This window comes from Trichosurus vulpecula, chromosome 7 (genome assembly GCF_011100635.1).
Source record: "Trichosurus vulpecula isolate mTriVul1 chromosome 7, mTriVul1.pri, whole genome shotgun sequence".
Taxonomy (NCBI): Eukaryota; Metazoa; Chordata; class Mammalia; order Diprotodontia; family Phalangeridae; genus Trichosurus; species Trichosurus vulpecula.
Genome location: NC_050579.1, coordinates 49,311,034 through 49,338,704, shown reverse-complemented (window position 1 = coordinate 49,338,704; position 27,671 = coordinate 49,311,034). Strand labels below are relative to the sequence as shown.

Sequence of the window (27,671 nt, the reverse complement as noted above, 5' to 3'; positions counted from 1 at the left end):
ATATAAGAATCAGTGAATGGGCACACACTTTCCAGCTTCAAGAGGCTGCAGAGGAGAGGACCAGTAGAGCCTTTGATACCACACAGGTAACCTACTCCCAGGCACCATGAGATCAATAGCTACTCCCTTTGTGCAGTACCTAATTCAACAGCTGTTCCCACATTCTGAAGGTTAGCCTGTTTACTAGAGGTTATTTTCTAGAGTGGACAGGTTTGTTTCTGTATTTGAATAGAGACTTCTCTTTTTTGTGGGGACTGTGTGGGAGATGTTCCACGCAAGGGAGTTTTCAAAAACTAACCTAAGTTCTAAATGATGGTGAGAATCTAGAGCTCTAAGAATTAATTCATCTTCCAAGTTGAAAGAATGCAGATTACAATATTCTGTGGGATATGTATGGTACCTGGCATTCTGCTATAGCCCTGGGCTCAAGTCTAGGCATTTGGATAATAACCCCCTCCCCCAATCACACCACAGTAATATTTTGCTGTCATCCCCTCTCATGTTATATAAGGCTCTTCATTCTATTATCCTCTGAATAACAGTTTCTGAAAACATTTCATTTCCCCCATTAAAAGGCATCAGTGTCTGCTAATGACAAGTACACCTACACCTGAGTTTCACATCAATTCAACTGAGATGAATGAAGAGCTGGGGAGACAGTTTCTGGGTAATTAATAATCAATTTATTAAGTAGGCTAGCTGATAATCGATAAATTGATGGTCAGTGGTTTCTCTTGGTAACCAAAGACACCAAATGGAAATACTGAATGCCTTAATATACTTTTAGAAAAGGGAGTGCCCCTGATAGGTGAAAATCAACCCTTATTGGTGAACAATTAAAGAGGGGGTGGACCTTCAAATGAGGAGGTGGGCTGAAAGCCTTCAGCAACTCCTGCTGAGAACATGGCTTGATGATGAGACTCAGCCACCTCCAGCAATTTGGACAATGGAATCCAACTCTATCCAAACCACTCTGGTGGGTTTTCTCCTTCATGAGTTGGGTTACCCTAAATTCCAATGGAGAAGTACAAGGAAGAAACTTAATGCTTAAGGGCTGGAATTCACCTACATTATATTCTGTTTATAGTCTAACCAGAAGTAAGGTCTTCTAGTTGAGTGGGATCCTGCCCAAGATTTGAGAAGCATGTTCCACGAGGATTTGGGCAATCTCATATACCAGCAATATCCTTCAGAGACTGACTGACTTACCAGAGCCCATCCCTGAATGAGGAAATTGAGAGAAAAAGCTTTAATCCTAATTTAATAATTGGTTATTAATATAATAGAAAATAATAATTTCTCTCAAACTTAACAAATATTTATTAAGGAGCTACCATATGATAGGCACTGGGGATACAATGGCAAATATGAAATAATTCTGGCCTTCAAGGAATCTTGCCCATTTTTAGGAAAGACACGACATATATCAAAATACACATAGAAGTAATTTGAGGAGAAAGAGAGAATTCTAAGGATGGCAGAAGATCAGTATCTGGCATATAATAGGGATTTGGAATAAATGCCAAATTATTGCTGGAGGAGGTGACACCTGATCTTCGCATTGGAGTAAGTTAAGGATTTTGAGAGACACGGGCATGGGAGATCAATTGAGGAAAGCTGGCAACTGATTGGATATAGGGGATGAGACAAAGGGAAGAGTCAAGAATGATTCTGAGATTGGAAACCTGGGCTATCAAAAAGATAGTAATGTCTTCAACAAAAACAGCAAAGTTTTGAGGACAGATTTATTTGGAGGGTAAAGTTGTTAATTTTGTTTTGGACATTGTTGAGTTTGACACCTCAATAGGATGCCCAAGTACAGATGTTCAGTAGGTATTTGATAATGTAGAACTTCATAAAAACAAATAAGGGGGTAGAAATATAGATTGGGGAGGTATCTGTATGGAGATGAACATTGAAGCCATGGAATCTAAGGAGATGACTAATGGAGGATTGAGAGAAGATGTTCTACCAGGACAGAGCCCTGAGGGGCACCCAGATTAGGAAATGAGATGAACAGGATGTTACTGTCAGTCAATAAACATTTGTTAAGCACCTACTATGTGCTGGGCATTATGCTAAGTGCTGAGAATGCAAAGAAAGTCAAAAGACATCCATAAGCTTACAATATGATGGGGAGAAAACAACACAGAAAAGGCAGCCAAAAGTAGGGAGTGAGGAAGGCAAGAAGGGAAGGTACCCAACATGGAACCCTGATGGAGAAGTCCAGAAGAGTGCAGCTAAGTGGGAAATGAAGAAATGACTGGCCTTCCTTCTTAAATGGAGGCTCTGGAAGGACTCTCTAAGATCATAAACCATAGAGAAGGTGCTTATGAGTATTGATAGAAGGAATTTCCTCTTTGGGAATTCCCAACATCAATTAAATCACAGGTCTAATCCAATCTACTCCAACCTTAGATTAAAAACAAAAAACTAATTTTTTCCTGCCATGTAAATGATTTTGTAATCTACAAAAAGCCCCTGATATTTTTTTGGCATGGCTAGTTGTCTTGCCATATCCCCATCATGACTCATAGCTTATAAAGTTAATTTTTTTGAGTCCAAATGTAAGACCACATTTATCCCCATTAAATTCTATCTTACTGGATTTGGCTCATTTTTCTTGCCCGTAAAGATCTTTTGGGGATACCACTTCTGTGTTCTAACATGTCAGCTAGCTCCCCCGACTTTGTGTCATCTGCCAGCACTAAATTAACTGTGTTACACTAACATTTCAAGTTCTAAGCTAGGTTCAAGGCCATATTACTTGACACTAAGTCTTAGCTTTTCCATGATTTAATCAGAACCTAGGGTTGAGCTCCTGCCTCCACTACCTTCAGTCTAGCTTACTTGTAGGTACATAATAAAGGAAAGTATCCCAGCCATCCTAGGATACAAATGGCTGCCTTGGCTGGTCTCAGGTACTCAGACCACATCCTCTTTGTCTTGGTATTCCCATTGTGCCTTTGTCCCTCACTCACTAATCTCCATGAGAGAAGGGAAGAAGCTTAGGGTTTGAAAATTGGGGTTTGGGAAATTGTAAACTCCAGAGTTATTGGGCAAAATTCATTACTTGATCTAGTCTTCAGAGATTAAAATTGGAAGGTGTTTGGAATGATTAGTATGAGATGGAATGAGGTTACCAATGGAGACCCCAAGTCCAATGACCAGGAAATTTACTCCAAAGAAAAGATTGTTGGAAGCTAATGTGGAGAAACCTTCTCTTTGTGCATATGATTGAGAATCTCTTGCTGTCAAGATCAGATAACCAAGATTGAGAAGAAAGAAGACAAAAACCTAAGGGGATGAGTTTTTACTGGTCTTAAGCAAGAATTTATTGCTTTTTCAAAAAGGGCTAATATTAGGAAGAAAAAAGCCTAGGGTCATTAAGCTAAAAGAGCCTGTCAATACTCATTCTTTCCTTGAGGAAGAATAGCCAAGGACTTCAGCAGAGCAGAAGGTGGAGGAAGCAAGAAGTAACCAAAAGAGATTGTGTCCATCTAAGCAGCATCTTGCAGAACAGTAACAGAAACTATGCATCTGGCCAATTGGTGCCTAGCCAAGCAGAACTAGGCAATCTCTAAGACCATCAAGAAGCAAGCTCAGATGGGGCCAAGTGAAATCACTAGAAGAAATAATCAATCCTAAACTACTAAGGTGTTATTGGGTTGCAGTACATGGGTTACCCCTCTATACATGTGCCCGAGTCATACTTGTGTCTTGGCATGTGTGCCCCTGCACTTATGTGGCCTAAGTGTATCCCACTGATGTTGTGCGCAGTTGTGGGAGCACTAGACTATAAGCCCGAGGACTATAGGAGGAATATTTTGTTCCTGCTTCTCTTACTAAGACATTTCACTAAATACCTTCCCTTTGAACTAAATGTGTTCTCTGGCTGACCATTATTGATAAACACCCTTATAGTGGTTCTTCACCTGTGGTTTTATGGGATATGGACACACAGAGCACATTGAACTTGCAGCAGCTGTCCCCCAAGGGAACTACTCTGTTAGCTGGGGTAAGGGAGTTCTCCAGGATGCTTCTTTCCTACCAGCAGGAATGAGAGTTCAGCTAGTCAATAAGATATAGAAAGTATATAAACCCAGGAATCAGGAGACCCCATTCTAGTCTCACCTCTGCCACTAACTAGCTCAATGACTTGGCCAGGTCACTCGACTTGCATGGGCCTTATTTCATGTAGCAATAAAATGGTGGGCTTGGTCTAGACAGATCATCTCCAAGGTCCCTTTGTGCTCTGATATGCTAAGATAAATTAAGAGGCTCTGAGTTCTGGGAAACACATTGTCTCTTGGGTTGTCTTTGTACTCCCCCTACTGGCTGTTGTGAGACTAGCTGGAGAGTAGACATCTGTCACCGAGAAGAAAAAGAACCAAGCATGGCCATACCAAGAGATTTATACAGCCTAGAGTTTGGTCTCTGATCATGTCTCTAATACTGAGAGGTCAAGTGCCTGGGACATCAGTGAGGAAATGCAAGATTGACTGGTTCTTGCCTATGACCTCCCTCTTCCAATCTCCCTCATCTAATGAATGACCAAGTCCTGGTAATTCTATCTCTTTAAAGTCTATTGAACCTTTCCACTCTCACTGCTTAGATGGCCATGCTTCTGATCTTGTATTCTCTGAAGCAAACTCTCCAGTCCACCACCCTTCATGCTACAGCTGAATTAACCAGCTAGATGCACATCTCTTCTCCTGTCACTCTCCCACTCAAGATCTTCAATGAATCTTTATTGTCTATTGAATAAAGTCCAAACTCCTTAGCCTGGCATTCAGTGTTTCCGACCTGGGTTCAAACTATCTCTCTGCAGGCATGCTATTGCTCCCCATGTACTCCATGCTGCTGTCAAACTGTACTCTTAAGTATTCCGCAGACAGGGCCTATACCGGGGGTAAAAAGCCTGCAGCCTCGAGGCCACATGTGGCCCTCTAGGTCCTCAAATGCGGCCCTGCAAGTTTGGGTTCAAAGAGCTGCACTTGAGGACCTAGAGGGCCACAAGTATTCCTCATATCCAAAATGTCCTTCTCTTTTCATCTCAGCCTGTTAAAATGTAGGTAAAATGCTACATCCTTCATTCCACCAGTCATAAAGTCTTTCTTTCTACCAAATGCTCAAAGAACTCAATTTGTAGCTCTCAGAATCATAGCATCTCCAAATTGGAAGGGAATCTTGAAGACCATCTAGACTTAAGCTATGCTTGAACAGGAATCCCCTCTCCAGCATTCCCACTAAATGGTCATCCGATTTTGCTTGAAAAGCCTCCACTGAGGCTATTGCAAACCATAAGTACATAGGCAGCACCTCTGCATTTAATTTCTATTTAGCATTACAGTTGATTTGCACGCCTGTCTTATCCCATCTCCTTAGGCTGTGAGCTCCTTAAGAACAAAGTTCAGGCATTACTTATCCTGGTATCTACTTCCTGCACATGTCCCCTGAAGTAAATAATATGCTGCTTTGCATGGAAATGTATGCTGAATGAATGAAAAAGTAATGGATGGATGAACAAATGAGGGAATTTTGAATGGGAAATCACTAGCCTTCAGGACTGAGGATTCTCTAGCTCAGCAGGTCTGAACAGAAGATGACATTCATCCTTGCCTTTGGAGATGTGAAAAATCCTGAAAGAGATTGGCTCCTTCACATCTCAGCAAATATGCTTAAATTGCAGACCTAGGGCTGTTCAGAAGCTTCAAGAACATAACAGGAACCTGTGATTGAGACTACCTGGGAGCGGAAGAAGAGAATGGCTTCCAAAAACTGGCTGCTCCTGCTCCTGAGCTGTACCTCAGTCACAGTCATCCTAGGAGGTAAGTTGCACCATTGACAGCTTCAAAGATAAAGGCCTCCCTCAAGGTGACCCTCAAAGAGATCAAAGTGTAAGGGAGTACACTACACCCAGACTAAAGAGAAGCCATCAGAAGCAAATAAAAAGCCAACGAACACGGCACAAGTTAGCCAAGTGCTGAAAGAGTGTAGAACAGAGCAGTGCCCAGAAGGAAAGGACCCAAAGGAAGGTAGAGAAATAGGAACCAATAAGTTATGAGTAGGAAGGAGATGGTGACCAAATAGGAATTATACTTTAAAAAATTCTTATGGGATGATTTTTAATGCACATATTTTAATGAAAATATGAACGTGTTGAAGAGGACAGAGACTAATAGAGTGGTTTAGTTATTTCCTATTTAATAAGGATATTCACTCGGTCAATAAACATTGATTAAGCTCTTCCGCTAAGCTTGTGCATTGCGCTAAGCAGTGGGGATACAAAAACAGGAAAGACACAGTGTCTACTTTCAAGAAAGTTGCTTTCTAATGGGGGGACAACATGTAAATAGGTGCATGTGTGTACAAGATACATTCGGTGTAAATAGGAAATCATTTCAGGGGGAAGACATTTCTTGGGGGGAGGTGAGAGGTAGGAGGTGGGGCCAGAAGACTGGGAAAGGTCTTTTGCAGAAGGTGAGATTTGACTTTAATCTTAAAGGAAACCAGGTGAGATAAGAAAGGAGGGAAAGTATTCCAGCTATGAGGGACAATCAGGAGAGGGAGGGAGGGAAGGATGGGGGTGGGGGGAAGAGAGAGAGAGAGAGAGAGAGAGAGAGAGAGAGAGAGAGAGAGAGAGAGAGAGAGAAAGAGAGAGAAAGGAGAGAGAGGAAGAGAGAGAATATGAATGAGAAGGAACTTCAAAAAGGCTAGTGTGTGTCTGGATCACACTGTACATGGAAGGGAGTAAAGTATAAGACCACCAGAAAAGTAGGAAGGGGTCAGTCTCTAAAGGGCTTTAAAAGCCAAACACAGAATGGGAGCTAGACTTGGGATTTTATCAGTATAGGTAGAGGTCCAGATAAAGAAATTACCTGTACTATTGTAAATCTGGGGTGGCAGGTCACTGAGTGGATAGAGCACTGGGCCTGGAGTCAGGAAGACCTGAGTTCAAATCTGGCCTCAGACACTTACTAGCTGTGTGATCCTGGGCAAGTAACTTAACCCTGTAGAGAAGGAAATGGCAAACCACTCCAGTACATTTGCCAAGAAAACTCCATGGACTTTTGTATTGGTTTGATATGGTTGATCACTGCTGAACAACAATAATATAAGCCTATGCCATCTCTGCAACTTAAAGGCATAGATTTGCCTTAGATCACTGAAAAGTTAAGTGACTGGGCCAGGTCACATGTCAGATTTGAATCAGAAGCAAAACTTTAACCTCTCTGTATATGTGTATGTTTACAATGTGTGTATGTGTGTATACATGTGCATATGTGTGTATGTATGTATGTATGTATGTATGCCTTGTGGTCAAGTCAAGAAACACTTACTCAGCACTTCTTAGGTGCCAGGCACTGTACCAAGCACTAACAAAACAAATATAAGCAGAAAGAAAGACAGTCCCTGCTCTCAAGAAGCTTACATTCTGACAGATACATCCCAGACCCTCAGAGTTGGAAGGCACCACAGAGACGATTAGGTCCAACCGTTTCCTGAGTGGGAATGCTCTTGTCCACAATATACCTGACTAGGAGTCATGCAGCCCCTGTTTAAAGACCTCCAGTGACAGGGGACTCACTGCCTCCCAAGGCAACCGAATTATCAATATTTTTTAAAATCAGTCCAGAATCTCCCTTTCTGTTATTTCTACCTCTTACCCCCATATTTCCCTCATGGGGCCCTAAAGGTGAAAAAGAAGCTTCAAGTGGGTAGATCATGATGATTGCTACAGAAACTTAGTTCCTTGAGAGCAGGGGCTTTCTTTCTTGGTCTCCCCAGTGCCTGGCAAAGGTGAGTAAGCAGAAGATAACCCTTTTGCTGATACCTATTTGTATTGAATTGATTGGTTATCTCTTTTGGCAGCCCATTTGTTCTTTCATCACTGTTCCTAACCATGAACAGGAATGTCCAGGAGCTAACAGGCCTTTAAAGCTCTAGGAGGGATACAGGGTGACCAGAGCAGTGCTATAAAGTGGGGAAGGGGGAAGACTAGAAAGAAAGGAGGATACCAAGGAACTAGCATTTCAGGTCTTCCATAAACCGTCCATGATGGAAACTCATATCAGAAACAAGGGGAGAGAGAGGAAGATAGAACCAAGAATTAAAAGGCTAAGAAAATACCGAAGGACTAGACTTCAGGGATCAGACAGTTATCAGTTCAATTATACCCCCAAAGCATGCTCAGAAGTTATCAACACCTTGCCCAGCCTGCACAGCGTTAGGCTGTGAGCCCTTAATCTGGCCCCACTGTGGATTGCAAATAGACATTTGGCAGGATATATCTGACCTTAGGGAATTCATTCCTTTTCTGATTGGACTGTCCTGGCCTTCTAAGCTTATTAAATATTGAATTTACTCTGGATACTATGACTTTATGTTCATATTGGAGTTTCTGTATGTCCTATTCGAGAATCAGGGAGCATCAAGAGGGGTGACTCTGCCTAAACTTTTTGCTTGTGAAGGGCCACACAGGCACCTGAGACACCAAAAGAATATTGGAACGATTGTACTACCCATGCTGACTGTGACTCAGTGGTTTGCTTTTTAAGCAAGCAAGAATCCAATTTATTAATTTGTGGGTAGGGGAGAATATATTTCCATGTTTAGAATGCTTTTGTCTGATAATGAAGGCATATCAAGTTACCTGGGAAACCAAAGGTCATCAGAGGGTTGCTTAGTGAGCACAGTACCAGAGGAAAAGGGTCTAGCTGGTGTTATGATGATATTGCATGCAGTCAAGCTTAAGGCAACATTTCCCAAACTGTTTTCTCTGTAATGTAAATAAGGGTTCCATAAGAAAGTTTTCAGGGCAGCTAGTTGGCCCAGTAGGTGGAGCACTGGGCTCAGAGTCAGAAAGACCTGAGTTCCAACAGTGGTTTCTTTATGATAGCCCCTTAATGATCTCTAAGGACAATGATAAATGCCTGTCTCAGCATCAAATCACTCAGCTTGGTTAAGCCAAAAGAAATTCTTCATCGACCCCAAACAAACTCTTTCGTGTTGAAATTCAGATTCATTTGTAGGCCATCTTTTATAAAAATGAATGGTTCACACACTCCTTCAAAGCCCTAACAATGACCCATTCATACCTGAAGATTTGTTAACACTGCAAGAACCAGATGTATCAATTGATACAGAAGTATTATAATTTTACTGTGAAATAAAAATTTCCATCCAACTATACATATTTTCTTTACCTCATAGATTAAATAAAACAATAATAATTCACTGTGTCAGTTGACTCAGCTCAGTCCTTCTAGTATCAAGCACCCCTCTGCCTTCTCATCTCCAGATTTAGTAACCTGTAGGATTTCAACTCATTAATCACCTGGTTTTCCATTTCTCCATGTTGGGACTCAAAGATGAAGGTCAAGACTGACATGCACCTGTTGAATCTAACCTTCCTGAATCTAACAGGCCATAATTATAGGAACACACCCAAGGCCTATATCCTAGATGGTTAAATGATTTTATTATAAACTTTATAACCATCAACAAAAGCGAATGTTCAAAATAAAAAGAGGAATCATGTGTAGAAACTTGAACATTTTCATAAAGTAAAACCAAAATAACAAAAAATTATTTTATTTTGTGCCGCTTTCCCCTAGTCTGTCTGAAATCTACTTTACCTTTGTCATGTGTATGTGTGTGTTCTGTTTCTATGGATTGTGCATTTCATCACTTCCTGAAAATCTTTTCATAGTCTAAAATTAGATTTTGTGATTAATATTTCTCACTCTATAATGATCTAGTGTTTGCAAAGCACTCTCTTCTCAATAGCCCTGTGAGTTAAGTGATATAAATATTATCTCTATTTTACATATTAGAAAGCTGAGACTTGTAGAAAGGAAGTGACTTAACCAAGGTCACCCAAGTGAAAACAGAGCCAGGACTTACTTAAAGCAAGGCACAGACTCCAAATCCAGTGTTCTTTCTACCAGGTTATGCCTCCCCTTTGCAATCTATCACAATCTGCTTGAGATCTTCCATGATCCCTGTGATATTTTTCTTTGGTAGTTGTGCTAACCTTGTCCTTTTCCACCATTGGCCGTGTAGGCCCCATGTCAGAGACCCTCCTAATGTGGAGAGCCTGGGTACAGTCTGAAGGCTTCTCTTCTATGGCTGGTTGTCTCTAGCCCGATAATCTGGAAACTCTGGTGTCTGGCATGCCCTGATTCCCTTCACAAGCAGCCAAGGAGCAAAAATGATTTTTTTTCATTTTTTTTTTGTTGGTGGAAACAAACAAGAATCACATCTGAGTCCGTAGAAAGTCACACTTCTCCTCAGACTCCCATCATCAGTCTCACTAATCAGGAACTCTTTGTATATCAATTAAATTTCTATAAGAAATGGTATTGATCAAAATCAGCTTAAAACATGTTCAATTTTTAAGTTAAAATTAATAGGGATAAATGTAAAATTTGACACACATTCAAAAAAAATCAACCATACAAGTACAGGATAGGGGAAGACATAGCTACAGTTCATGCAAAAATGACCTGGGACTTTTAAGAAGCTTCAAACTTAATATGAGCCAATAGTGTGATAATGACTGATATATAATTAAATAGTGTGATATGGCATTGGCTTCATGGTGAATTACCAAAAGCAATGAGTAGAAAGTTAGAGAGAGGTAAATTGCATTTCAGTTTGTGTGTATGTTTAATATTTGTGGTGGCTGTTGAATTGTTTCAGTCGTGTCTGGCTCTCCATCACCCCATTTGGGGTTCTCTTGACAAAGATAGTGGAGTGGTTTGCCATTTCCTTCTTCAGCTCTTTTTACAGATAGGGAAACTGAGGGAAACCAGGTGAAACAACTTGCCCAAGTCATACAGCTAGTAAGTGTCTGAGGCTGGATTAAAACTCAGGTCCTCCTGATTCCAGGGCCAGAGCTCTATGCACTGCACCACCTAACAGCCTTGTATTTATTTAGGAATATTTAATACTTCGAGCTGTCCAAAAGTGGAATAGGGATAGGGAGGAATAATCAGGAAGGAATGAGAGACCCCAGCCTCCATGCCTTACTTTCACGATGACTAATGACAATCTTTTGTTTACATAAAGATATTCTCTTGAGACCCAGCTGCAGCACAGGATGGTTTTACTACAGATCCAGTTGTTACGGATATTTTCGAAAACTTCAAAGTTGGTCTGATGCTGAGGTAAGAAATTTGTGTCAGTTAACAACAGCTTCTCCAGGGCCCTTTGGGACAGCTCCAGTTAATTTGCCTCAAGCATTGGGTCCCCCCAAGGGACCTTGAGAGAAAAATGCAATGTTGATTATGTGTGTTTCAACAGTTAGGCAGAGGGTGGCTGTTTGGGAAAGGATCACAAAATCCTGGAGCTGGAAGAGATCTCAGGGGTGATTTAGCACAATCATCACCTGAACAAGAGACCCTCCTACAACATACTCAACAAGTCATTAATTATCCAGCCTATGCTCGAAAATGTCTGCTGATGAAGGAAATCCGCTGGTTCCCAAGACAAGCCATCCCTCTTTGGAATAGCTCCAGTTGTGAGAATCTTTCCTTACTTTAAGACCACATCTCTGGTGTTGCCATTTCCAGTTTCCATTGTTTTTTTTTTTTTTTGGTCCAAGTCTTCTCTTCTTCAGGCTAAATATCCCCAATTTTTTCAGCCCGTTCTCATATGCCATGATCTTGAAGGTCATTCACCATCCTGGTACACCTTTCTCTGGACTCTCTCTAGCTTACCAATTATTCTTCTTAAAATGCACTGCCGAGAATTGAACACAATATTCCAGATGTGGTCTGATGGGGCAGAAGACAGTAAGATTGACTGTCACCTCCATAGTTCTGGAATTACACCTTCCAATACAGATAAAGTTCATGTTAACTTTTTTGCCTGTTACATAACATTGCTTCTTTACACCAAGCTTGCACCCAGCTAAAATTCCCAGACCTTCTTCAGAAAAGCTTCTATCTAGTCAGACTTCTTCTAACACCTATAGTGCTGATTTTTCAGCTCATGGGTAAAACTTATATTTATTCCTATTAAATTTCATTGGCCCACTGTTTTATCAAGGTCTTTTTTAGATCTTGAATCTGTCATCCTTCCTGCTAACTATTCCTTCCAGCTCTGTGTCATCTACAAATTTGATAAGTATGCCACCTAAGCCTTTACTCAAGTCACCAATAAAAATGTTAACTAGCACAAGGCCAAGTCCAGATCCTCAGACACTCCACTAGAGATGTCCCCCAGAGTTGACATAGAAACTCTTTGGGCCAGTTTTGCATCAACTCAACAATGTTATTAGAGCCACCCAAAGTCATCTCTCTCCATCATGTACACAAAACTGTGCAACTTTTCTAAAAACTTTATTAAAATCTAAATAAATTGTGTCACAGTATTACCTCGATCTACCACTTCTAGAAAAGACAACGGGGTTAGTTGAACGAATGGCTCCTTGTAATGGTTACTGTTCTTCTCTTTAGCAATTTTGCTAGGAGTTGAAGTCAAACTTACTGACTTACACTTTATAGACTCCTTTCTAGTCCATTTAAAAGAAAATCAGGACAAAGTTGGGCTTCTCTAGTCCAGAGGTCTGTCTCCACCATTCTATGATCTTTCACAGATGGCTCACAGTGGCTCAGAGAGTACATACATCAGGCCTTTCAATGCTTTGGGAACGAATTCATCTGAGCCTTCTCACTTGGAATCTTTAAAGTTGGATAGGTTCGTTGTTTCTGTGGTCAGTCATTTTCAATCTTGTTTGACTCTTCATGACCCCCTTTGGGGTTTTCTTGGCAAAGACAGCAGAATGGTTTACTGTTCTCTTCTCCAGCTCATTTTGCAGATAAGGAAACTGAGGCAAACAGAGTTAAGTGACTTGTCTAGGGTCACAGAGCTAGTAGGTATCTGAGGCTGGATTTGAACTCAAGTCTTCCTGACTCCAGGTCTGGCACTCAATCCACTATGGCACCCTCTAGCCTGCCCAAAAAGGTAGACGGGTGTTGTCTTACTATTTTCTTACTTTATCCTTTCCAGTCTAAAAAAGTTCTCCTTTGCAAAGAAATGAAAGCAAAATAATAATTTATTATCTCTGTCATCCTTTATCATTATCCCATCCACACCAAATAATGGTCCTGTCCTTTCTTTGAAACTTTACCTTTTCCAAATTTTTTTAAAAACACCTTTTTTATTTTTAATCTTTTCTTAACACCTCAACTTATTGAGTTTTTTAATCACTCATCCTGTTGCCACAGTTTTCAACTAGAGCTTGTTCTTAGTATATCCCCACTAGTCTCTTTAAACAACACCCCTTCATCAGAATTGTTTCTCTACATATTTTTAGAATTTCATTCTTAAAAAATTTCCCCTCCCTGCTGGGTTGACATCCCTGCAACCCATACTGGCTGTGTGACCTTGGTCTAGTCACATGCACTCCTTGGGGGTGTTCTAGTGCCCCTAGGTAACTCTTTACAATTATGAGTTCTATAGGTAAATTATATCAACAAAAGGAGTTTCTGCTCTTCATCAATGAAATCACAGATATGAATCAAACTGGTCAACTAGGATATGTGTATTTACCCAAAGAAGAGAAATCAATTGTATTCTATATTCTGCATAGTCCTTAGGGCATGTGGAATTTCATAAATGGTCTATTATTCAGGATAAAAAAATCCATTGTATCTTTAGAGTGGCTACTTCTTCTACCACCATAGACACCAACTATCTACATGTTAGCAGATGGTAATGTGTTACTTTGGCCAAAAATATTCATTGCCAAGTGGTCAGCTTCCTGGTGATGAGAATTATCTGACTTAACCAAGACAAAGCTGTTGGCTGAGCTCCGGTGGACATGGCTACGCACAGTTTTGCAGGAGTGCGATCTAGGATAAATGCAAAAATACCCAGGATTATAGAGGATATAAGTTTAATTACCCAAAGGAGTTTTTAAAGCTGTAACACAGATACAAGTTACACATCAGCCCTTGCTGTAGCTAAAATGGGGAAATGATCTCTATTTCAAGTTCAAAGTCCACCACTACCAAGTAAAAATGGAGCACAGCAAACAAATATTTGTCTTAGATACACATTTCTTAAAGGCACCTGAAAATATGGCAGCCCACATTGTCCACTTCCAATAACTCTTAACCATGGTATAAGAGGATATCCCTATTCTCCTGGTAGATCCAACCATCCATTCTGATGGCATTCCTTGAGGTAGCTCCTTTATCTTCTCTCAGGCCCAAGGTCATTTTTTTGCTGATGATTCTGGTAAATCCTAAATTTCCCAACTGAGGGTTTGCATATGAGTTGTTTGTGTACAAGTTTGTGTGCTCCCCGGGACACAGCTCCCCGGCTGGGAGTCTGGGGTTACAGTGATAACTAATGGAAGCTCCCCTTGCTTGCAGCTGGAGTGTCAGGCCTTTGGAAATGGGGCCCACCTAGCTTCTGTCCTGACTCCAAAGGATGCCAAAGCCATAGCCAAGTACATCTGGGGCTATCAGCGCAGCCAGCCTGTCTGGATTGGTCTCAATGACCCCCAAAAGGTAATCTTTGGAGGGGATTTTTTTACTGCCTTCTTAGAAACGGCTCAAATCCTCCATCTGGGAATTGATCTGCTTTTCCGATGAGAAAGTGAATAACCAACATTTGCCTTGCCAAATTTGCAGGGTTATGCTGGTAAATGATTGACAATCAGCACTTGAAAGTAAAAAATAAAGCACCCACAAGGTACTTTTAAGTTTAATCTTCACTCTTGAGCAAACAATCAACAAAACAGTAAAACCAGCCCTGATTCATCTGCTGATCCTGGGGTGTAAATGCTCACGCTGAAAATTTAACAAGCCTTGAGCTGGGTCCACCATACCCATAGTCATGCGTAATTCACACAGAATACAATGAGTTGGTTGCCAATGTCCGTGTTTGAGGAGCTTATAAAATTCTGGGTGGGAATGGTAGGTCATGAGTAGAATACCAACCCTTTGAGTGCAGGGATTATTTTAGTTTGGTCTTTGTAGTCTCAGGCTTTATCAGAGGGTTTAGAGAACATAATAAGCGCCCAATTGTTACTGTTGTTAAGTGGTATCTGATTCTTCACGACACCATTTGGAGTTTTCTTGACAAAGATACTGGAGAGGTTTGCCATTTCCTTCTCCAGCTCTTTTGACAGATGAAGAAACAGAGGCAAACAAGGTTAAGTGACTTGCCCAGGATCACCCAGCAAGGGCCAGATTTGAACTCAGGAAGGAGTCTTCTTGACTCCAGGGCCCCCACTCTAACCACTGCCCCACCAAGCTGTCCCAATACTTAATAGTTACTTGTTATTTGAATTGAATTAGCCCCATGGGTAGGGTTCTGCTAGAGTTCAGCATGATATATTTCTTCAGAGGAGGGCGGGTGACTAGACATGATGCTTCTGAGTTCAGGGCCTCATTACCTCTTGGAAGGCAAAATTCTCATGACACACATGCACACAAAAGCTTGCATACGCAGACTACATAAAGATTTAACTCTCCTTTTTAATTGATTTACTTTATCCTAGAAACTGTACCGAGGACTAGGTATGCAAAGAAAAAGCAAAAAGTGTCTGCCTTCAAAGATCTTACATTCTCATGGGGGGAGACAACATAGATAAATCAGCACATAACATTTATACAATGCTTTAAGATTTGAAAAGCACTTTACATGTATGTTAACTCATCTGATCTTCCCTACAGCCCTGTAAAATAGGGATGACTGTTTTTCTCTTTCTACAGAGGAAGAAAGTGAGGCATAGGGAAATTAAGTCATTTGTTCAGCTTTGTCTGGCATAGGATTCAAAATCAGATTTTCCTGATTCCAAGCTGTGTGCTGTACCCACTTTGCCACCAAGCTGCTCCCACAAGAAGTAGGTCAATGAATATTTATTAAGAGCCCTTATGTGCCAGGTATTGTGCTGAGGAAGGGCATACAAAGAGACAAAAGGTAGTCCCTGTCCTTAAGGAGTTTGCAATCTAATTCAGAGAAGATGGAAGGTTCACAGCCTCTTAGAGGAAGTGTTGCTTGTGACTGAAGTGGGAAGAAAAATATGATCCAGCCTTTTCTTTAAAAAGACAAGAAAAGAAAAAGGAGGAGAGAAGAGCTATGTAAAGCCTTAGGAGATGCTTGTGTTTATGCTTGGGTCCCAGATGCGGTATGGGCAATAACACAGCTTTTCATTGAAAATGCACATGCTTCTGGTTCAATGCTCCACTGTAGAAACTCACAGTGTATGTGGTCGATAACACAGCTTTTCATTGAAAAGGCACATGCTCCTGGTTCAATGCTCCACTGTAGAAACTCACAGTGTATGTGGTCAATAACACAGCTTTTCATTGAAAATGCACATGCTCCTGGTTCAGTGCTCCACTGTAGAAACTCATAGTGTAACTCACAGTTCAAAGTTCATTTGCATAAGACTCTTCTCATTAATGGAGACTGATTACTCAATGTTGCCCATTTAAGGGGGTAAGAGTTTGAGAGAAAGGAGGTCCTGGTCTTCTGACTTTTAGTTTCAAGATAGAAGACAGGAAGTTCTAGACTCCCCTGAAGGGAGAAAGACCCCTGGGAAGAAGCTAACATCTAGCCTTTGAACCACAGGTTACATATATGTGTGGTGGGGACTGAGATCTGGGAGATGTGGGTGGGAGGGTACAGAGTTCACATTTGCTGTTTACAGACCATTTACTCACCCCTCTCTTCTAGACATTCAAAGGAAGCTTGGGGTCACCCTGGCTTTCCAGTCTCCCGATCACAATCAAGTGTAATGAAAGCAGTAAATAAAATAAGTCCACCCCAGAGTCACCAAATTTACATAATCCATGGGAGATAGTGGTCCCAAATTGTGGGTGCTCAACTAATATTAGCTGACCTGATTAAATAAAAAGTACAAGGGTTCCAGCCAAACAAAGCAAATAGGATCTGAATGAAAGAAACACCAGTTAAATAAGGAAAGACATCAAGGGTCTAACTTACCAAGTTGTACCCACCACTTTCTGGTTAAACAATGTAGGAAAATGGCTGTATGAGGACATGATAATATACACACATGTAACGTAAATGGAATAGGATGATCTTCCCCATCCATTGTGACCTGCTTTGAGCTCTGGCTCAGCGCACAGCTGTAATACATCCTGAGTCACAGAGCTGACTGGGGGAAGGAGGCTTGCTTAGGGGAGGCTTACTTGTAGGAAGGCTTTCAAACCTTTTGGTACTAAGTTGATTAGGCACTGAGTCACAAGGGTTGTGATGCCTTCTGGCTCTGAGAAGTGTATATATACCCTGAGTTGGTATTTTGCTTTGGGGGGTTGCTTATAAGAAGGATCTTTTGATTCCCTGGCTGAGACTCTGAGTGGCCACATGTTTAGAACTCCCCAACTGCTCAGAGGTAAAGGCTCTCTCGATCCAGTGGTGTATGTAAAGTATGTAGCAATATTGATTTGATTCTGGCAGTTAAGAGCCCTGTCTGTTGGTCTTTATGCTAATTTCTCTGCTTGTATTTTCTCTGATATTCAGGGTGCTGACTTTTCCCCTGAACTAGTGAATGTACTTAAAGAAGATTGTTGACCCCTTAAAAAACTATCTTTCCTAGTAAAGCACATCAAAGAACCTGTACTAGCAAGCCATCCTGGACGTGCCAGGGTGAATCAACAATGAGCTAGGTATACTGAGGAGACTACCCTAAGTACATCCTGGCAGGAGCAGACACATTCTCTCGGACGCCTCCCTCCCCTCACCCACCACATCTAATCAGTTGATGAGTCTTCTTCACTCTACCTCCATAATGTTTCTCATCTATACTCCTTACCCACCACCTACATTGCTTCCACCCTGGTGTATCCCACCCTAACCTTGGTCACCTCTAACCTCAACTATTGTAATAGCTTCCTAACTGTTCTTTCTGCCTCCACACTCTCTCTTCAAAAGTTTAAACAACTGCCAAGATAGGCTTCCTGATATATTGCCCTGACCCAGCATCACTGCCTTGCTCAAATACCTTCAGAGGCTCCCTATTAATTATAAAATAAAATATGAACTCCCCTGCCTGGAATGTTAGAACTTGGAGAGAGTAATCAGTCAAGCAAAAAGCATTTATTAAACACTTACATGTGCCAGGCATGGTGCTGGAGATATTTTTTAAAAAAGGCAAATGGGATAAGATCACGAAGTGCCTAACAAAGTAGGGTTAGAACTACTCTTCTGAAAGTATACCAGTGAAAAGGAAGAGAAATATAGGACCACAACCTAAAGGAATACAAGGTCAGGGCCAGGTGGTTTTTGGTTTTGGTTTTTAAGATAATAATAGTGATAGCAAACACTTTAAGATTTGCAAAGCGCTTTACAAATATTATCTTATTTCTCCTCACAACATCCCTGGCACGCAAGCCCTATTATTATCCACATTTTATACTTGAGGAAACTGAGGCAGACAAGGTTAAGTCACTTGCCCAGGGTCACTCAGCTGATAAGCATCCTAGGCTAGATTTGAACTCAGATCTTGGTGACTCAGGACGCTATTCACCAACCGTGTTCTTGGAGGCAGGAAGGTCTGAGTTCAAATCCAGCCTTGGATACTTAGCAGCAATGTAACCCTGGGCAAGTCACTTCACCCCATTTACCTCAGTTTCCTCAACTGTAAAATGAACTGGAGGAGGAAATGGCAAACCACATTCTTAGGTACCTAGGGAAGACCTGAGAATGTTTGCAGGTATAGTAGAAGGAGTCAGAAGAGAGAAAGAGGATGAAAATGCAAGAAAGGTATTGATTTATAGAGTAAGGTCCCTGAGGAGGTAGGGAAGGATGCGGCTCAAAGACACAGATGGAAGGACTAATCTTGGCAAAGATGCAAATCGCTTCATTTTGAAATGGGAGTGAAGGATGAGATGTTAGGAGACATAAGGAGGATAGTGAAGGACGAGATGTTAGGAGACATTAGGACGATAGCATTCTCACGTAAATGTTTGTCATTTTACCTGTTGCTTTTCAGAATAACAACTGGCAATGGATTGATGGAGGCTCCTTTATCTACAAAGCCTGGGCTAACAGTTCTCACTATCAAAATAAGGCCTGTGGGGAGATGGCATATCAGGACAGTAAGTATCGATGCATCATCCAAATCTGCTTTTCATCGATGTTAATTCTTCCCCTCTGGGCACTAGACTTGGCATTAGGAAGACTCATCTTCCAGAGTTCAAATCCAGACTCAGATGCTTACCAGTTATGTGACCCTGGGCAAGTCACTTAACTCTGCTTGCCTCGGTTTCCTCATCTGTAAAATGAGCTGGAAAAGGAAATGGCAAACCACTCCAGTATCTTTGCCAAAAAAAAAATAAAAACAACCAAATGGGGTCACGGAGAGTTGGACATCACTGAAATGAATGAACAACTAAAAGTTCTTTCCTTATTAAAAATGAAAACTGGGAAGCATCCCAAAACCCTCGCACTTGGGCACACACAAACACACAGTCTCTAGCACACACCCACACATCGGTCTTCTGATATCAACCTCTTAACCATCTATAACTCTAGGATTCCATTGGAGAGTCTTGTTCTCACCCCTATCTCCCTAAACAGGGACCTATGATGACGTTAGTATAGGAAACTCCCTCTTACCAATGCATCTGAGTTACTTCTCTGCAGCTTCAAAGTCTGAGAGGTTGCTTGAAATACCCAGAGGTTAAATGATTTATCTCAGGTCACAGTCTATATAGATTAGAGGTGAAACTTAAACCTAGCTCTCCTTGGCTTTGAAGATAGCTCTTTCTCTACTCTCTCACACTTCTTCTCTTAAATTCAGTGAGATTTAGATGGTGTCGTAGAGAACTAGCCTCAAAGCCAGGAATGACCAAGTTTTGATTCTAGCATATACTGGCAGTATAATCTGGTGAATCACCACCTCTCAGCTCTCCAGGCCCACAATGTCAAAGTTAAAGAGAAACTAGGGCCTCTAATTCATACATGATTCTCCCTTCAGCAATGTATTAACTATGTATTTAAAATAAAATATTCTCTATATTTCTATTTCATTTTTATTTTCTTAATATTTCCTAATTACACATAAATCTGGTTTGAGTAGCACTGGAAAGTTTTATGGACCATATTTGACACTTCTGCTTTGGGCAACTAAATTGCAAGAAATTGCCCACATGCGTTAGCAGAAGGAGTTTTGTCATTCGAGGGGGAGTTTTCTTTATATCTCTGAAATCACAGGTCTAGTTCCAATCATATCCTATGAGTCTCTAAGTACTCTTAGCTACAATAGAATCAGAGAATCAGAAAGTTGGTCCAACCTCTCTCCCAAAAAAGGAATCTCAACTAAAGCATTCTTGAGAGAGTAATTCAACTGCTTTCTACTTGAAAAACTTCAGTTCTGAGGAATTAACTACTCCCCTCAGGAGGTCTGCTCTGTTGTTGGACCATTCTAAAACTGTTTTTTTTAATTCTCTTTTATTGAGCTGAAATCTGTGCCTTCTAATTTCCACCCAGTGATTCAAGGGATTGAATCAACTCATAGAGACGGATGGAACCTAAAGATGTGATTTAGTCCAACTCCATTATTTTAGGGATGAGGAAATTAAAACTCTGTAAAGCAAATGATTTTCTCAGGGTCATAAAGCTAGTGAGAAACAGCTAGGACTCACATACAAGTTTTCTGAGATAAGCACAGTGTTCTTTCTCTTTTTTAAGGAGTGGTAGTTCACTTTAATTATTTTTTTTTCAGTTATTTTCTCTCCCTTTGGAAAACAAAACAAAAACAAAAAACCCTTATAGCTGATGGGCATAATAAAGCAAAATTTATTCCTGCGTTGGCTATATCTCTAAATCTTTTCTCATTCTATACCCTGAGTCTTTTTTCATCACTAGTCCTCTGGAATCCCGGCTGGTCATTGCATCGATCAGATTTCCTAAGTCTTTCAGAATTGTTTGTCTTTTTGGTGTTGTTACTATTTTATAAATTATTCTCCTGGTTCTGATCACTTTACTCTGTATCATTTCACAAAAGTCTTCCTAAGTTACTTGGAAACTGTCCCCTTCATAAGTTCTTTCAACATTATTGTATTCCATTACTTCTGAATCTCATGATGTGTTCAACCATTCCCCACTTGATGGGCATCCTCTTACTTTCCAGGTCTTTGCCACTACAAAGAGAGTCTATCCCACTATGCTATTGCTGCCTCCCTTCCCTATAACACTAAACATCTAAATCTTCCCTGTGAGTTGACATAAAAGATTTCATCCCTCCACATATCTTTCCTTAAATTAGAAATCATGCACATACCCTCAAGTTTTTGCCTACCAGTGGTGGTGGCTGTATAGACAGCAGAACAGTGGTGACATGGGTCCACAAATGTCCTGTAAACCTGGAGAGTCACATTTTATTGTCCCCTGGACCCGCAGGCCAGAGTGATGACCAGAAAAGGCTGATTTGAAGGGAATTGAGAGTCCTTTCCTTCTGCTACTCAAAATTACTAGATGGATCATCTTTCAATGTGATGGGTATTTTTCAATAATTGAGGTTATATTAGTAAGACATCAAAACAACTCATCTTTTTTTTTGGTTAGAGAGGAGAAGTGGCAGCATAAGCAAAAGTATAAGTGAATGGTTATTTTAGTTAGTATTTAAATGTAGCCATGTCTCCCCAAGGGCCAATGGTATCCCTCCCAAAAAAATGTGAGATGCTTCTACCAGGTTGGAGAAGAGACCAGGCTTTGTGGTCACTCACAACCAACAGAGAGGTAGAACTGGTATTTTTGAGATTTTTCTCTCTGCTCTTCATGAAATATGAGTTCATCTTTCAATGGTAGGAATCACTACCCCTGTCAGTTGTCTCCAGTTCCCTGATCTACTCAAAAAAGAAGGATCAAGGGGGTCCTGCTTAACCTTGCTGGGGACTTGAGAATGGGTTTAAGGCAGAGGGGAAAAAAGGAGTGTTTTTGTATTTTTGCAGATTTCTTAACCTGGAGCAAAAACGACTGCAATAAGCGCCAACATTTCATATGCAAGTACCGACCCTAGAAGTGAGGCTTAGTCCCCACACCAGCCACAAGCATGTTCCTTTTTCATCTCTATCCCAATGGTAAGATTCCATGAGCTACTGGAAAGACTTTTCCCTCTTCAGCCCTTCCCCACCAGTTTTTATCGGCAATGTATCAGCAATGGAGCCAACTGATTTCTGAAGAATTAACTTTTCAATTCACATGTGTTCTCCCCTTTCCCTCCCTCCTGCCTGTCCTTGGGCAGACTGATGACAGCGACAGAAGGAAGGACATCAACTCCAAATGATGGAGGACCTCTGCGTCTTTAAGCGGTGGCAGACGGAGGGGTAGGAAGTAAAACAAGTTTTCTCAGTACATGGGCTGCTTGCTCTAGCTCTGTGGGATCTTCCTCCTCCAGTTTCACTTACCTTGACCCTTGTAACTGACGTAGCCTCCCAACTCTTGCCAGAAGAATATGTATCCAGTGCAAAGTACAATCTGTCTTCCACCAGGCTAGAGCTAGGTCATGAGCCCTGCTGTTCCCTTTTAATAAATAGCTGTGTGCATAAAAGCCGGCTTTGTTTCATTTTGGGGCTGCTGACGGTTCAAGACCACACTCAGAATTTTACTCTCCAATTCTCCTCACAGACCTCTGTCCTACTTCGTAATGGCCATCTCTGAGTTACCTAGATATATTCGTAGGTTGTTTCCTTCATTTGGATGGGAGCTCCTTGAAAGCAAGGACAGTTTTATTTATGTCTTTCTATCCTTGGCATCTCACATGGTGTCTGGCCACTAGTAAGCACTTAATAAATACTTCATGATTGATTAATTACCAAGTTCCTTTCTGATGCTAATATTCTAGGACCCTACTGGTCCAAGCAACATAAAGGTGGTAATTGATCAAGATTTTAAAATTGTTTCAAGTTTTTAAGTTATTTAGATGAAACAAGTTTAATGTGTTAAAGCTTCTCTCCTGGCCTTCCTCTGTGAATGCTAGAACTGGAAGAACATTTTATTCCAGGGCCCAAACAATACTAGGACTTGAAAGAGCATAAGGATTCAATTGCCTCATTTGAGCCATCTCAGCTGGAAGGACCTTGCAGTTAACTTAATTGTTTTTCTACATCGCTCATAATTATTTCTGATGTCCCATTTATAGAAAATTCCTGTATTAGACTTGACATAGTTCAGCTTTAAATACAGTTTTGTCCTCCTGGAGAGGAATGAAATCTCCTGCCTACCATCTTGCCTCATACTCCAATCAACCAATGAGCATTTACCAAGGACTTACTATTTGTCAGGAACCGGATGCTAGGAATACATAGTGAAAGTCTCTGTCTTCAAGGAATTTACACTCCATATGCATAAATTTATAAATAAAATAAACCCAATGGAATGGGAGTGGAGAGGAATCACCAACAATTAGAAGATTCGAGAGATGCTTGTGTAACAGATGGAGTTTGAACTGAGTTGTGAAAGAAACTCAGATTCTAAGAGACGGAGGTGAGGCATACATTTCAGAGTTGGGGCCCCTAGGCAAAAGTATGAAGGAGAGAAATGGGACATACGTTGTTCCATACCCAATTCTGCTCTCTGTTCAAGCACCAAAAAATCACTGTTGGAATAGCACTTGATTAAGATCAGCTGGAGTGCTTACCCTAAGCTACATGGCACAACGAATAGAATGCTGTACTTGGAAGCAAGAAGAGCTGGGTTTGTAACCTACCTCAGACGCTTTCATGGTTGTGTGACCCTGGGCAAGTCACTTTAACCTGTTTGCCTCAGTTTCCTGATCCGTAAAATGGGGATAATAGTAGTCCCTACCTCCCAGCATTGTTGAGAGGATCAAATGGGATAACATAGGGAAAGTGCTTTTCAAACCTTAACATCCTAGAAAAAGGACTGCAAGCTATTATTATTTGGTAATCATTGCTTCACCACCCAAGAAGAAACGCAGAACAGCTACTGCCTTTGGTCTAACAATGGTTCGCTTATCCAGAGAGACACATTCTACAGTCTCATGAGCTTCTGCTAATATATACTGTGGCCACATAGCCCGGAGACTCGGGCAGGCATTACCCCTAAAAATGTTGCAATAACAATCACAGGAACTCGATGCCCTTAGAAATGGATTTCAATGTTGCTTTTCTAAGCATGAAACAATACAATGAATCTGCCTTAAAATCCAGGTGCGGTTTGGGGGATGGAGGTAGAAATGATGCCTGGGAGACTCCATGGGGAGGCACTGATAGCCAAGAACAGAAATAATCTTGTGCTATTGACTGAAAAGTTCCCTGCTCTGTTTCTGGGTAGGTCACAGGCAGACCCTGGCACTTCAGTGAAGAGCCCAAGGAGGTATATTGGGTTATTGTTCTGTTCACAATGGATTCTCATCCATCAATCGACAAGTATTGGTCAAATAATTATCAGTCAACAACATTAAGTATGTCATCCCTTTAACAAAACAAGAATTTATTGAGCACCATCTGTATGCCCAGAAACAACCAGTTGTCCCAGCTATGGAAACTTCAAGGATCAATGGAATTGCCAGTAGAGACTCCATTCTTAAAAGTTATGTTGTTCAGTCATTTCAGTTGTGTCTGACTCCATGACCCGATTTGAGGTTTTCTTAGCAAAGATGTTGAAGTAGTCTGCCATTTCCTTTGCCCATTCATTTGACAGATGAGGGAACAGAGGCAAATAGGGTTAAGTGATTGTCCGAGATCACACAGCTAGTAAATGTCTGAGGCCAGATTTGAACTCAGGAAGAATATTATTCTTGACTCCAGGCCAGGCACTCTATTCACTCCGACACCCAGCTGCCCTTATAGGAAACATCATCACTGGGACAGATGAGCAAATTCAAATTATAGTAAAGAATATAATAAATATAATTTTAAAAAATAAAGTAAAAAGTATACAGCAGAGAATAGAGAAAACCAACAAGGAAGCAAAGCAAGCTGGACAGTTTTGAAAATAATGTATAGTATTTATTATACAGGTTTTCTTAAAAAGGAAATTTATTGTTTTATGTTCAGTACTCTCTTCGGGTTTATGTTCAGTACTCTCTTCGGGTCTGCTGTGTGCATGGCATTTTTTTTCTTTTCTCGTTTTGTATTTAAGTTTAAAATAAAAAAAATTTTCACAAAAATAAAATTCAGATTATAATAGACTCAGGACTTCTTCCTGTCTTTCCTAGCTTGCTTTCACACTCTGAAACCAATATTCAGAAGGAGGCTGCATGGACCATGTCAAACATCACAGCTGGCCATCAAGACTAAATAAAGCAAATTATGAATCACAGACTAGTTCCGTACTTGGTTAGAATTCTGTCAAAGGGAAGACTTGAAATCCCAAAGAAAAGCTGCATGGGCCATCACAAACCACACAAGTAGGGAACAAGTGAACAGATTATACATAGTGTTCAAAATGGAATTTTGGAACCCTCAATCTACAAAAAGCAACAAAGTGGCCCTGGTTATTTGGAATTCAATTTCAAATATTTTTCTGGCTGCTGAAGAACTCAATGAGGGGCAAGGATGAGGGAGGGGACCAGAGGGGGCCACTCCCAGGCCTAGCCCTGACGCTGGCCTCGGGAGGCAACTGAAGTGCAGCCCTGGTCTCCCGCAGTGCTAGGCAGCTCCCTGGAGCAGCTGGTGTGACAGGCTGGGTTCCCAGACAGGCCACTCATGGCCACTGCTCTTCTGCCTGCAGCAACCACAGGCCCTGCAGAGAATGGGGCAGGAGGGCCAGAAGGAAATCCTGGTGGCACCAGCCCAGGACCTTCACAAGAGAAAATTCAATATAGTCCCTAGGTTCTTAGTGTTCTTGGGGAATCTGACTGTATGCTTGCAGAAACTTTCCTGGGCAACCTGTCCCAGAGCCAGCTGAGAAGAATCTCTTGACAATGATGGGGGAGGGCCATCTCCACCCAAGGCCTCTAGGAATGCTCCTGCTTATTGGGGCTTGAAACTCCTCATTTGTCCTAAATATCCAGCCACCCATAGGAGCCATGGCACCAGGAAATGCTATCATAGTCAATTCAGCAGAATAAAGCAAAACGACAGCCACGCTCTTGGCCACAGTCAAGTTTTTAGACAAGGAGCCACACTCTGTTATTAATAGTGGCATGGAGGAGACCAGGGAAGCTCTGTTTGTTTGTTTTGCTTTGTTTTTGGAGGAGGGAAGGCGGTTTGGCAATTGGGGTTAAGCTCCTTGCCCAAGGTCACACAGCTAGTAAGTGTGTCAAGTGTCTGAGGTAGTATTTGAACACAGGTCCTCCTGACTCCAGGGCTACACCACCTAGCTGCCCCAACCAGGGAACTTCTGAAGCAAAGATTTGACCTTATTCTCTCTACTGGAAGTGCCAGAGTCAGGAAGATTGTCGTGGAAGCTACTGCCAAGCATTTGACTCCCATGACTCTGGAGCTCAATGGGAAGAGTCCGTGTAACATTGACAAAGACTGCCATCTTGATGTTGGTCACAGGTGTGTCACCTGGGGGAAATCTATGAATTGTGGTCATTGTTCCAGACTATGTTCTCTGGGAGCCATCCCTCCAGAGTCTGATTGTGGAGAAGATTAAGGAAACTGTGAAGAAATCCTACGATGAAGAATTAAAAAAGTCTTCCGACTACGAAATGATCATCAACCTTCCTCACTTAAAAAAGGTCACAAATTCACTTGGAGGACTAAAGAAAGCATTTGGAGGGGAGATACAATACATAGTCCCCCGACTACTCTTAATGATGTCAGTCCCAACTCCGACATGACACAAGAAAAGATGTTTGGCTCTGTGCTTCCAATGATGCCTGTGAAAAGTGAGAGGAAACAATGTAGTTCATAAACCAAAGAGAGAAACTCCTGATCCTGCATGTTTTCTAATAACAATAAGATTAAAAGAATGATAGAAAAAACCTCCAGGAGTGGGTTTACGTACCAGCATTTATATCATCATGCATTTCACTCTCAGCTTATTGCCTTTTGGAAGAGTTCGTAATAGTGGGATGGGTGCATATCATGGAAAATACAGTGTTGACTCCATCTCCCATCAATGGTCATACCTAACAAAGAGTTTAAAGGTGCCAACAAGCTCAGATGCCCCCAAACAGCCAGTCCGAGGTAGAATGGGCAAATTTTTGACTCTTGAAACACTTCTAAAAAGGCAGAATTGGTCTCTTCTTACTGGCTTTCCTGGGTGGCCTAAGCTGTCACCATCAAATTTCAACACTTACTGAAGATGAGTCAGGTCTAATTTGCAAATTGTCTTTACTTGATTTCTACTTGTGTTGCAAAATCATTCCTGTTAAAAATATGAATACAAAAGTGTAAAGGTTAACCTTAAAGTAGGCTGCTATTTACTTCTCTAAAAACCTTCCATTTCAATCACATCTCCAAACCTCTTCTAGCAACAGGGTCATTTGAGGTGAATGTTCCAGACTGAGTTTGTTATAGACTGAAAATGTTATAGGATGGGGGAGAAAGAGATGCTTTAGTTGGGACTCTTTTGTTCCTGGCCTGTTCTCCCCTCAACCCTGCACCCACTCTCGGGCTCCCTTGGAACATAAAGGGGGCAGGATGTGGGCAGAGCCTTTTGAAGAGTTCCTCAGTTACGGAGAGTCCTTCATGGCCCTGGAGACCTTGAGTAAGAAACATGGAAATTGGTCTTCTTCAGTATAGCTCAGTTACGTGATA

At 41.3% G+C, this 27,671-nt stretch overlaps 1 protein-coding gene and 1 pseudogene across 1 annotated transcript; both read left to right on the top strand.

Moving 5' to 3' along the window:
* REG4 (regenerating family member 4) lies at positions 1 to 22,546 on the top strand. Its single transcript, XM_036767980.1, has 6 exons — positions 1 to 86; positions 5,693 to 5,831; positions 11,077 to 11,174; positions 14,391 to 14,528; positions 18,986 to 19,091; positions 21,948 to 22,546. Exons 2-6 carry the CDS (start codon positions 5,768 to 5,770, stop codon positions 22,013 to 22,015), a joined length of 474 nt encoding a protein of 157 aa, XP_036623875.1. The 5' UTR covers positions 1 to 86; positions 5,693 to 5,767; the 3' UTR covers positions 22,016 to 22,546.
* LOC118857518 lies at positions 22,282 to 27,308 on the top strand (annotated as a pseudogene).
* The last annotated feature ends 363 nt before the right edge of the window (positions 27,309 to 27,671 follow it).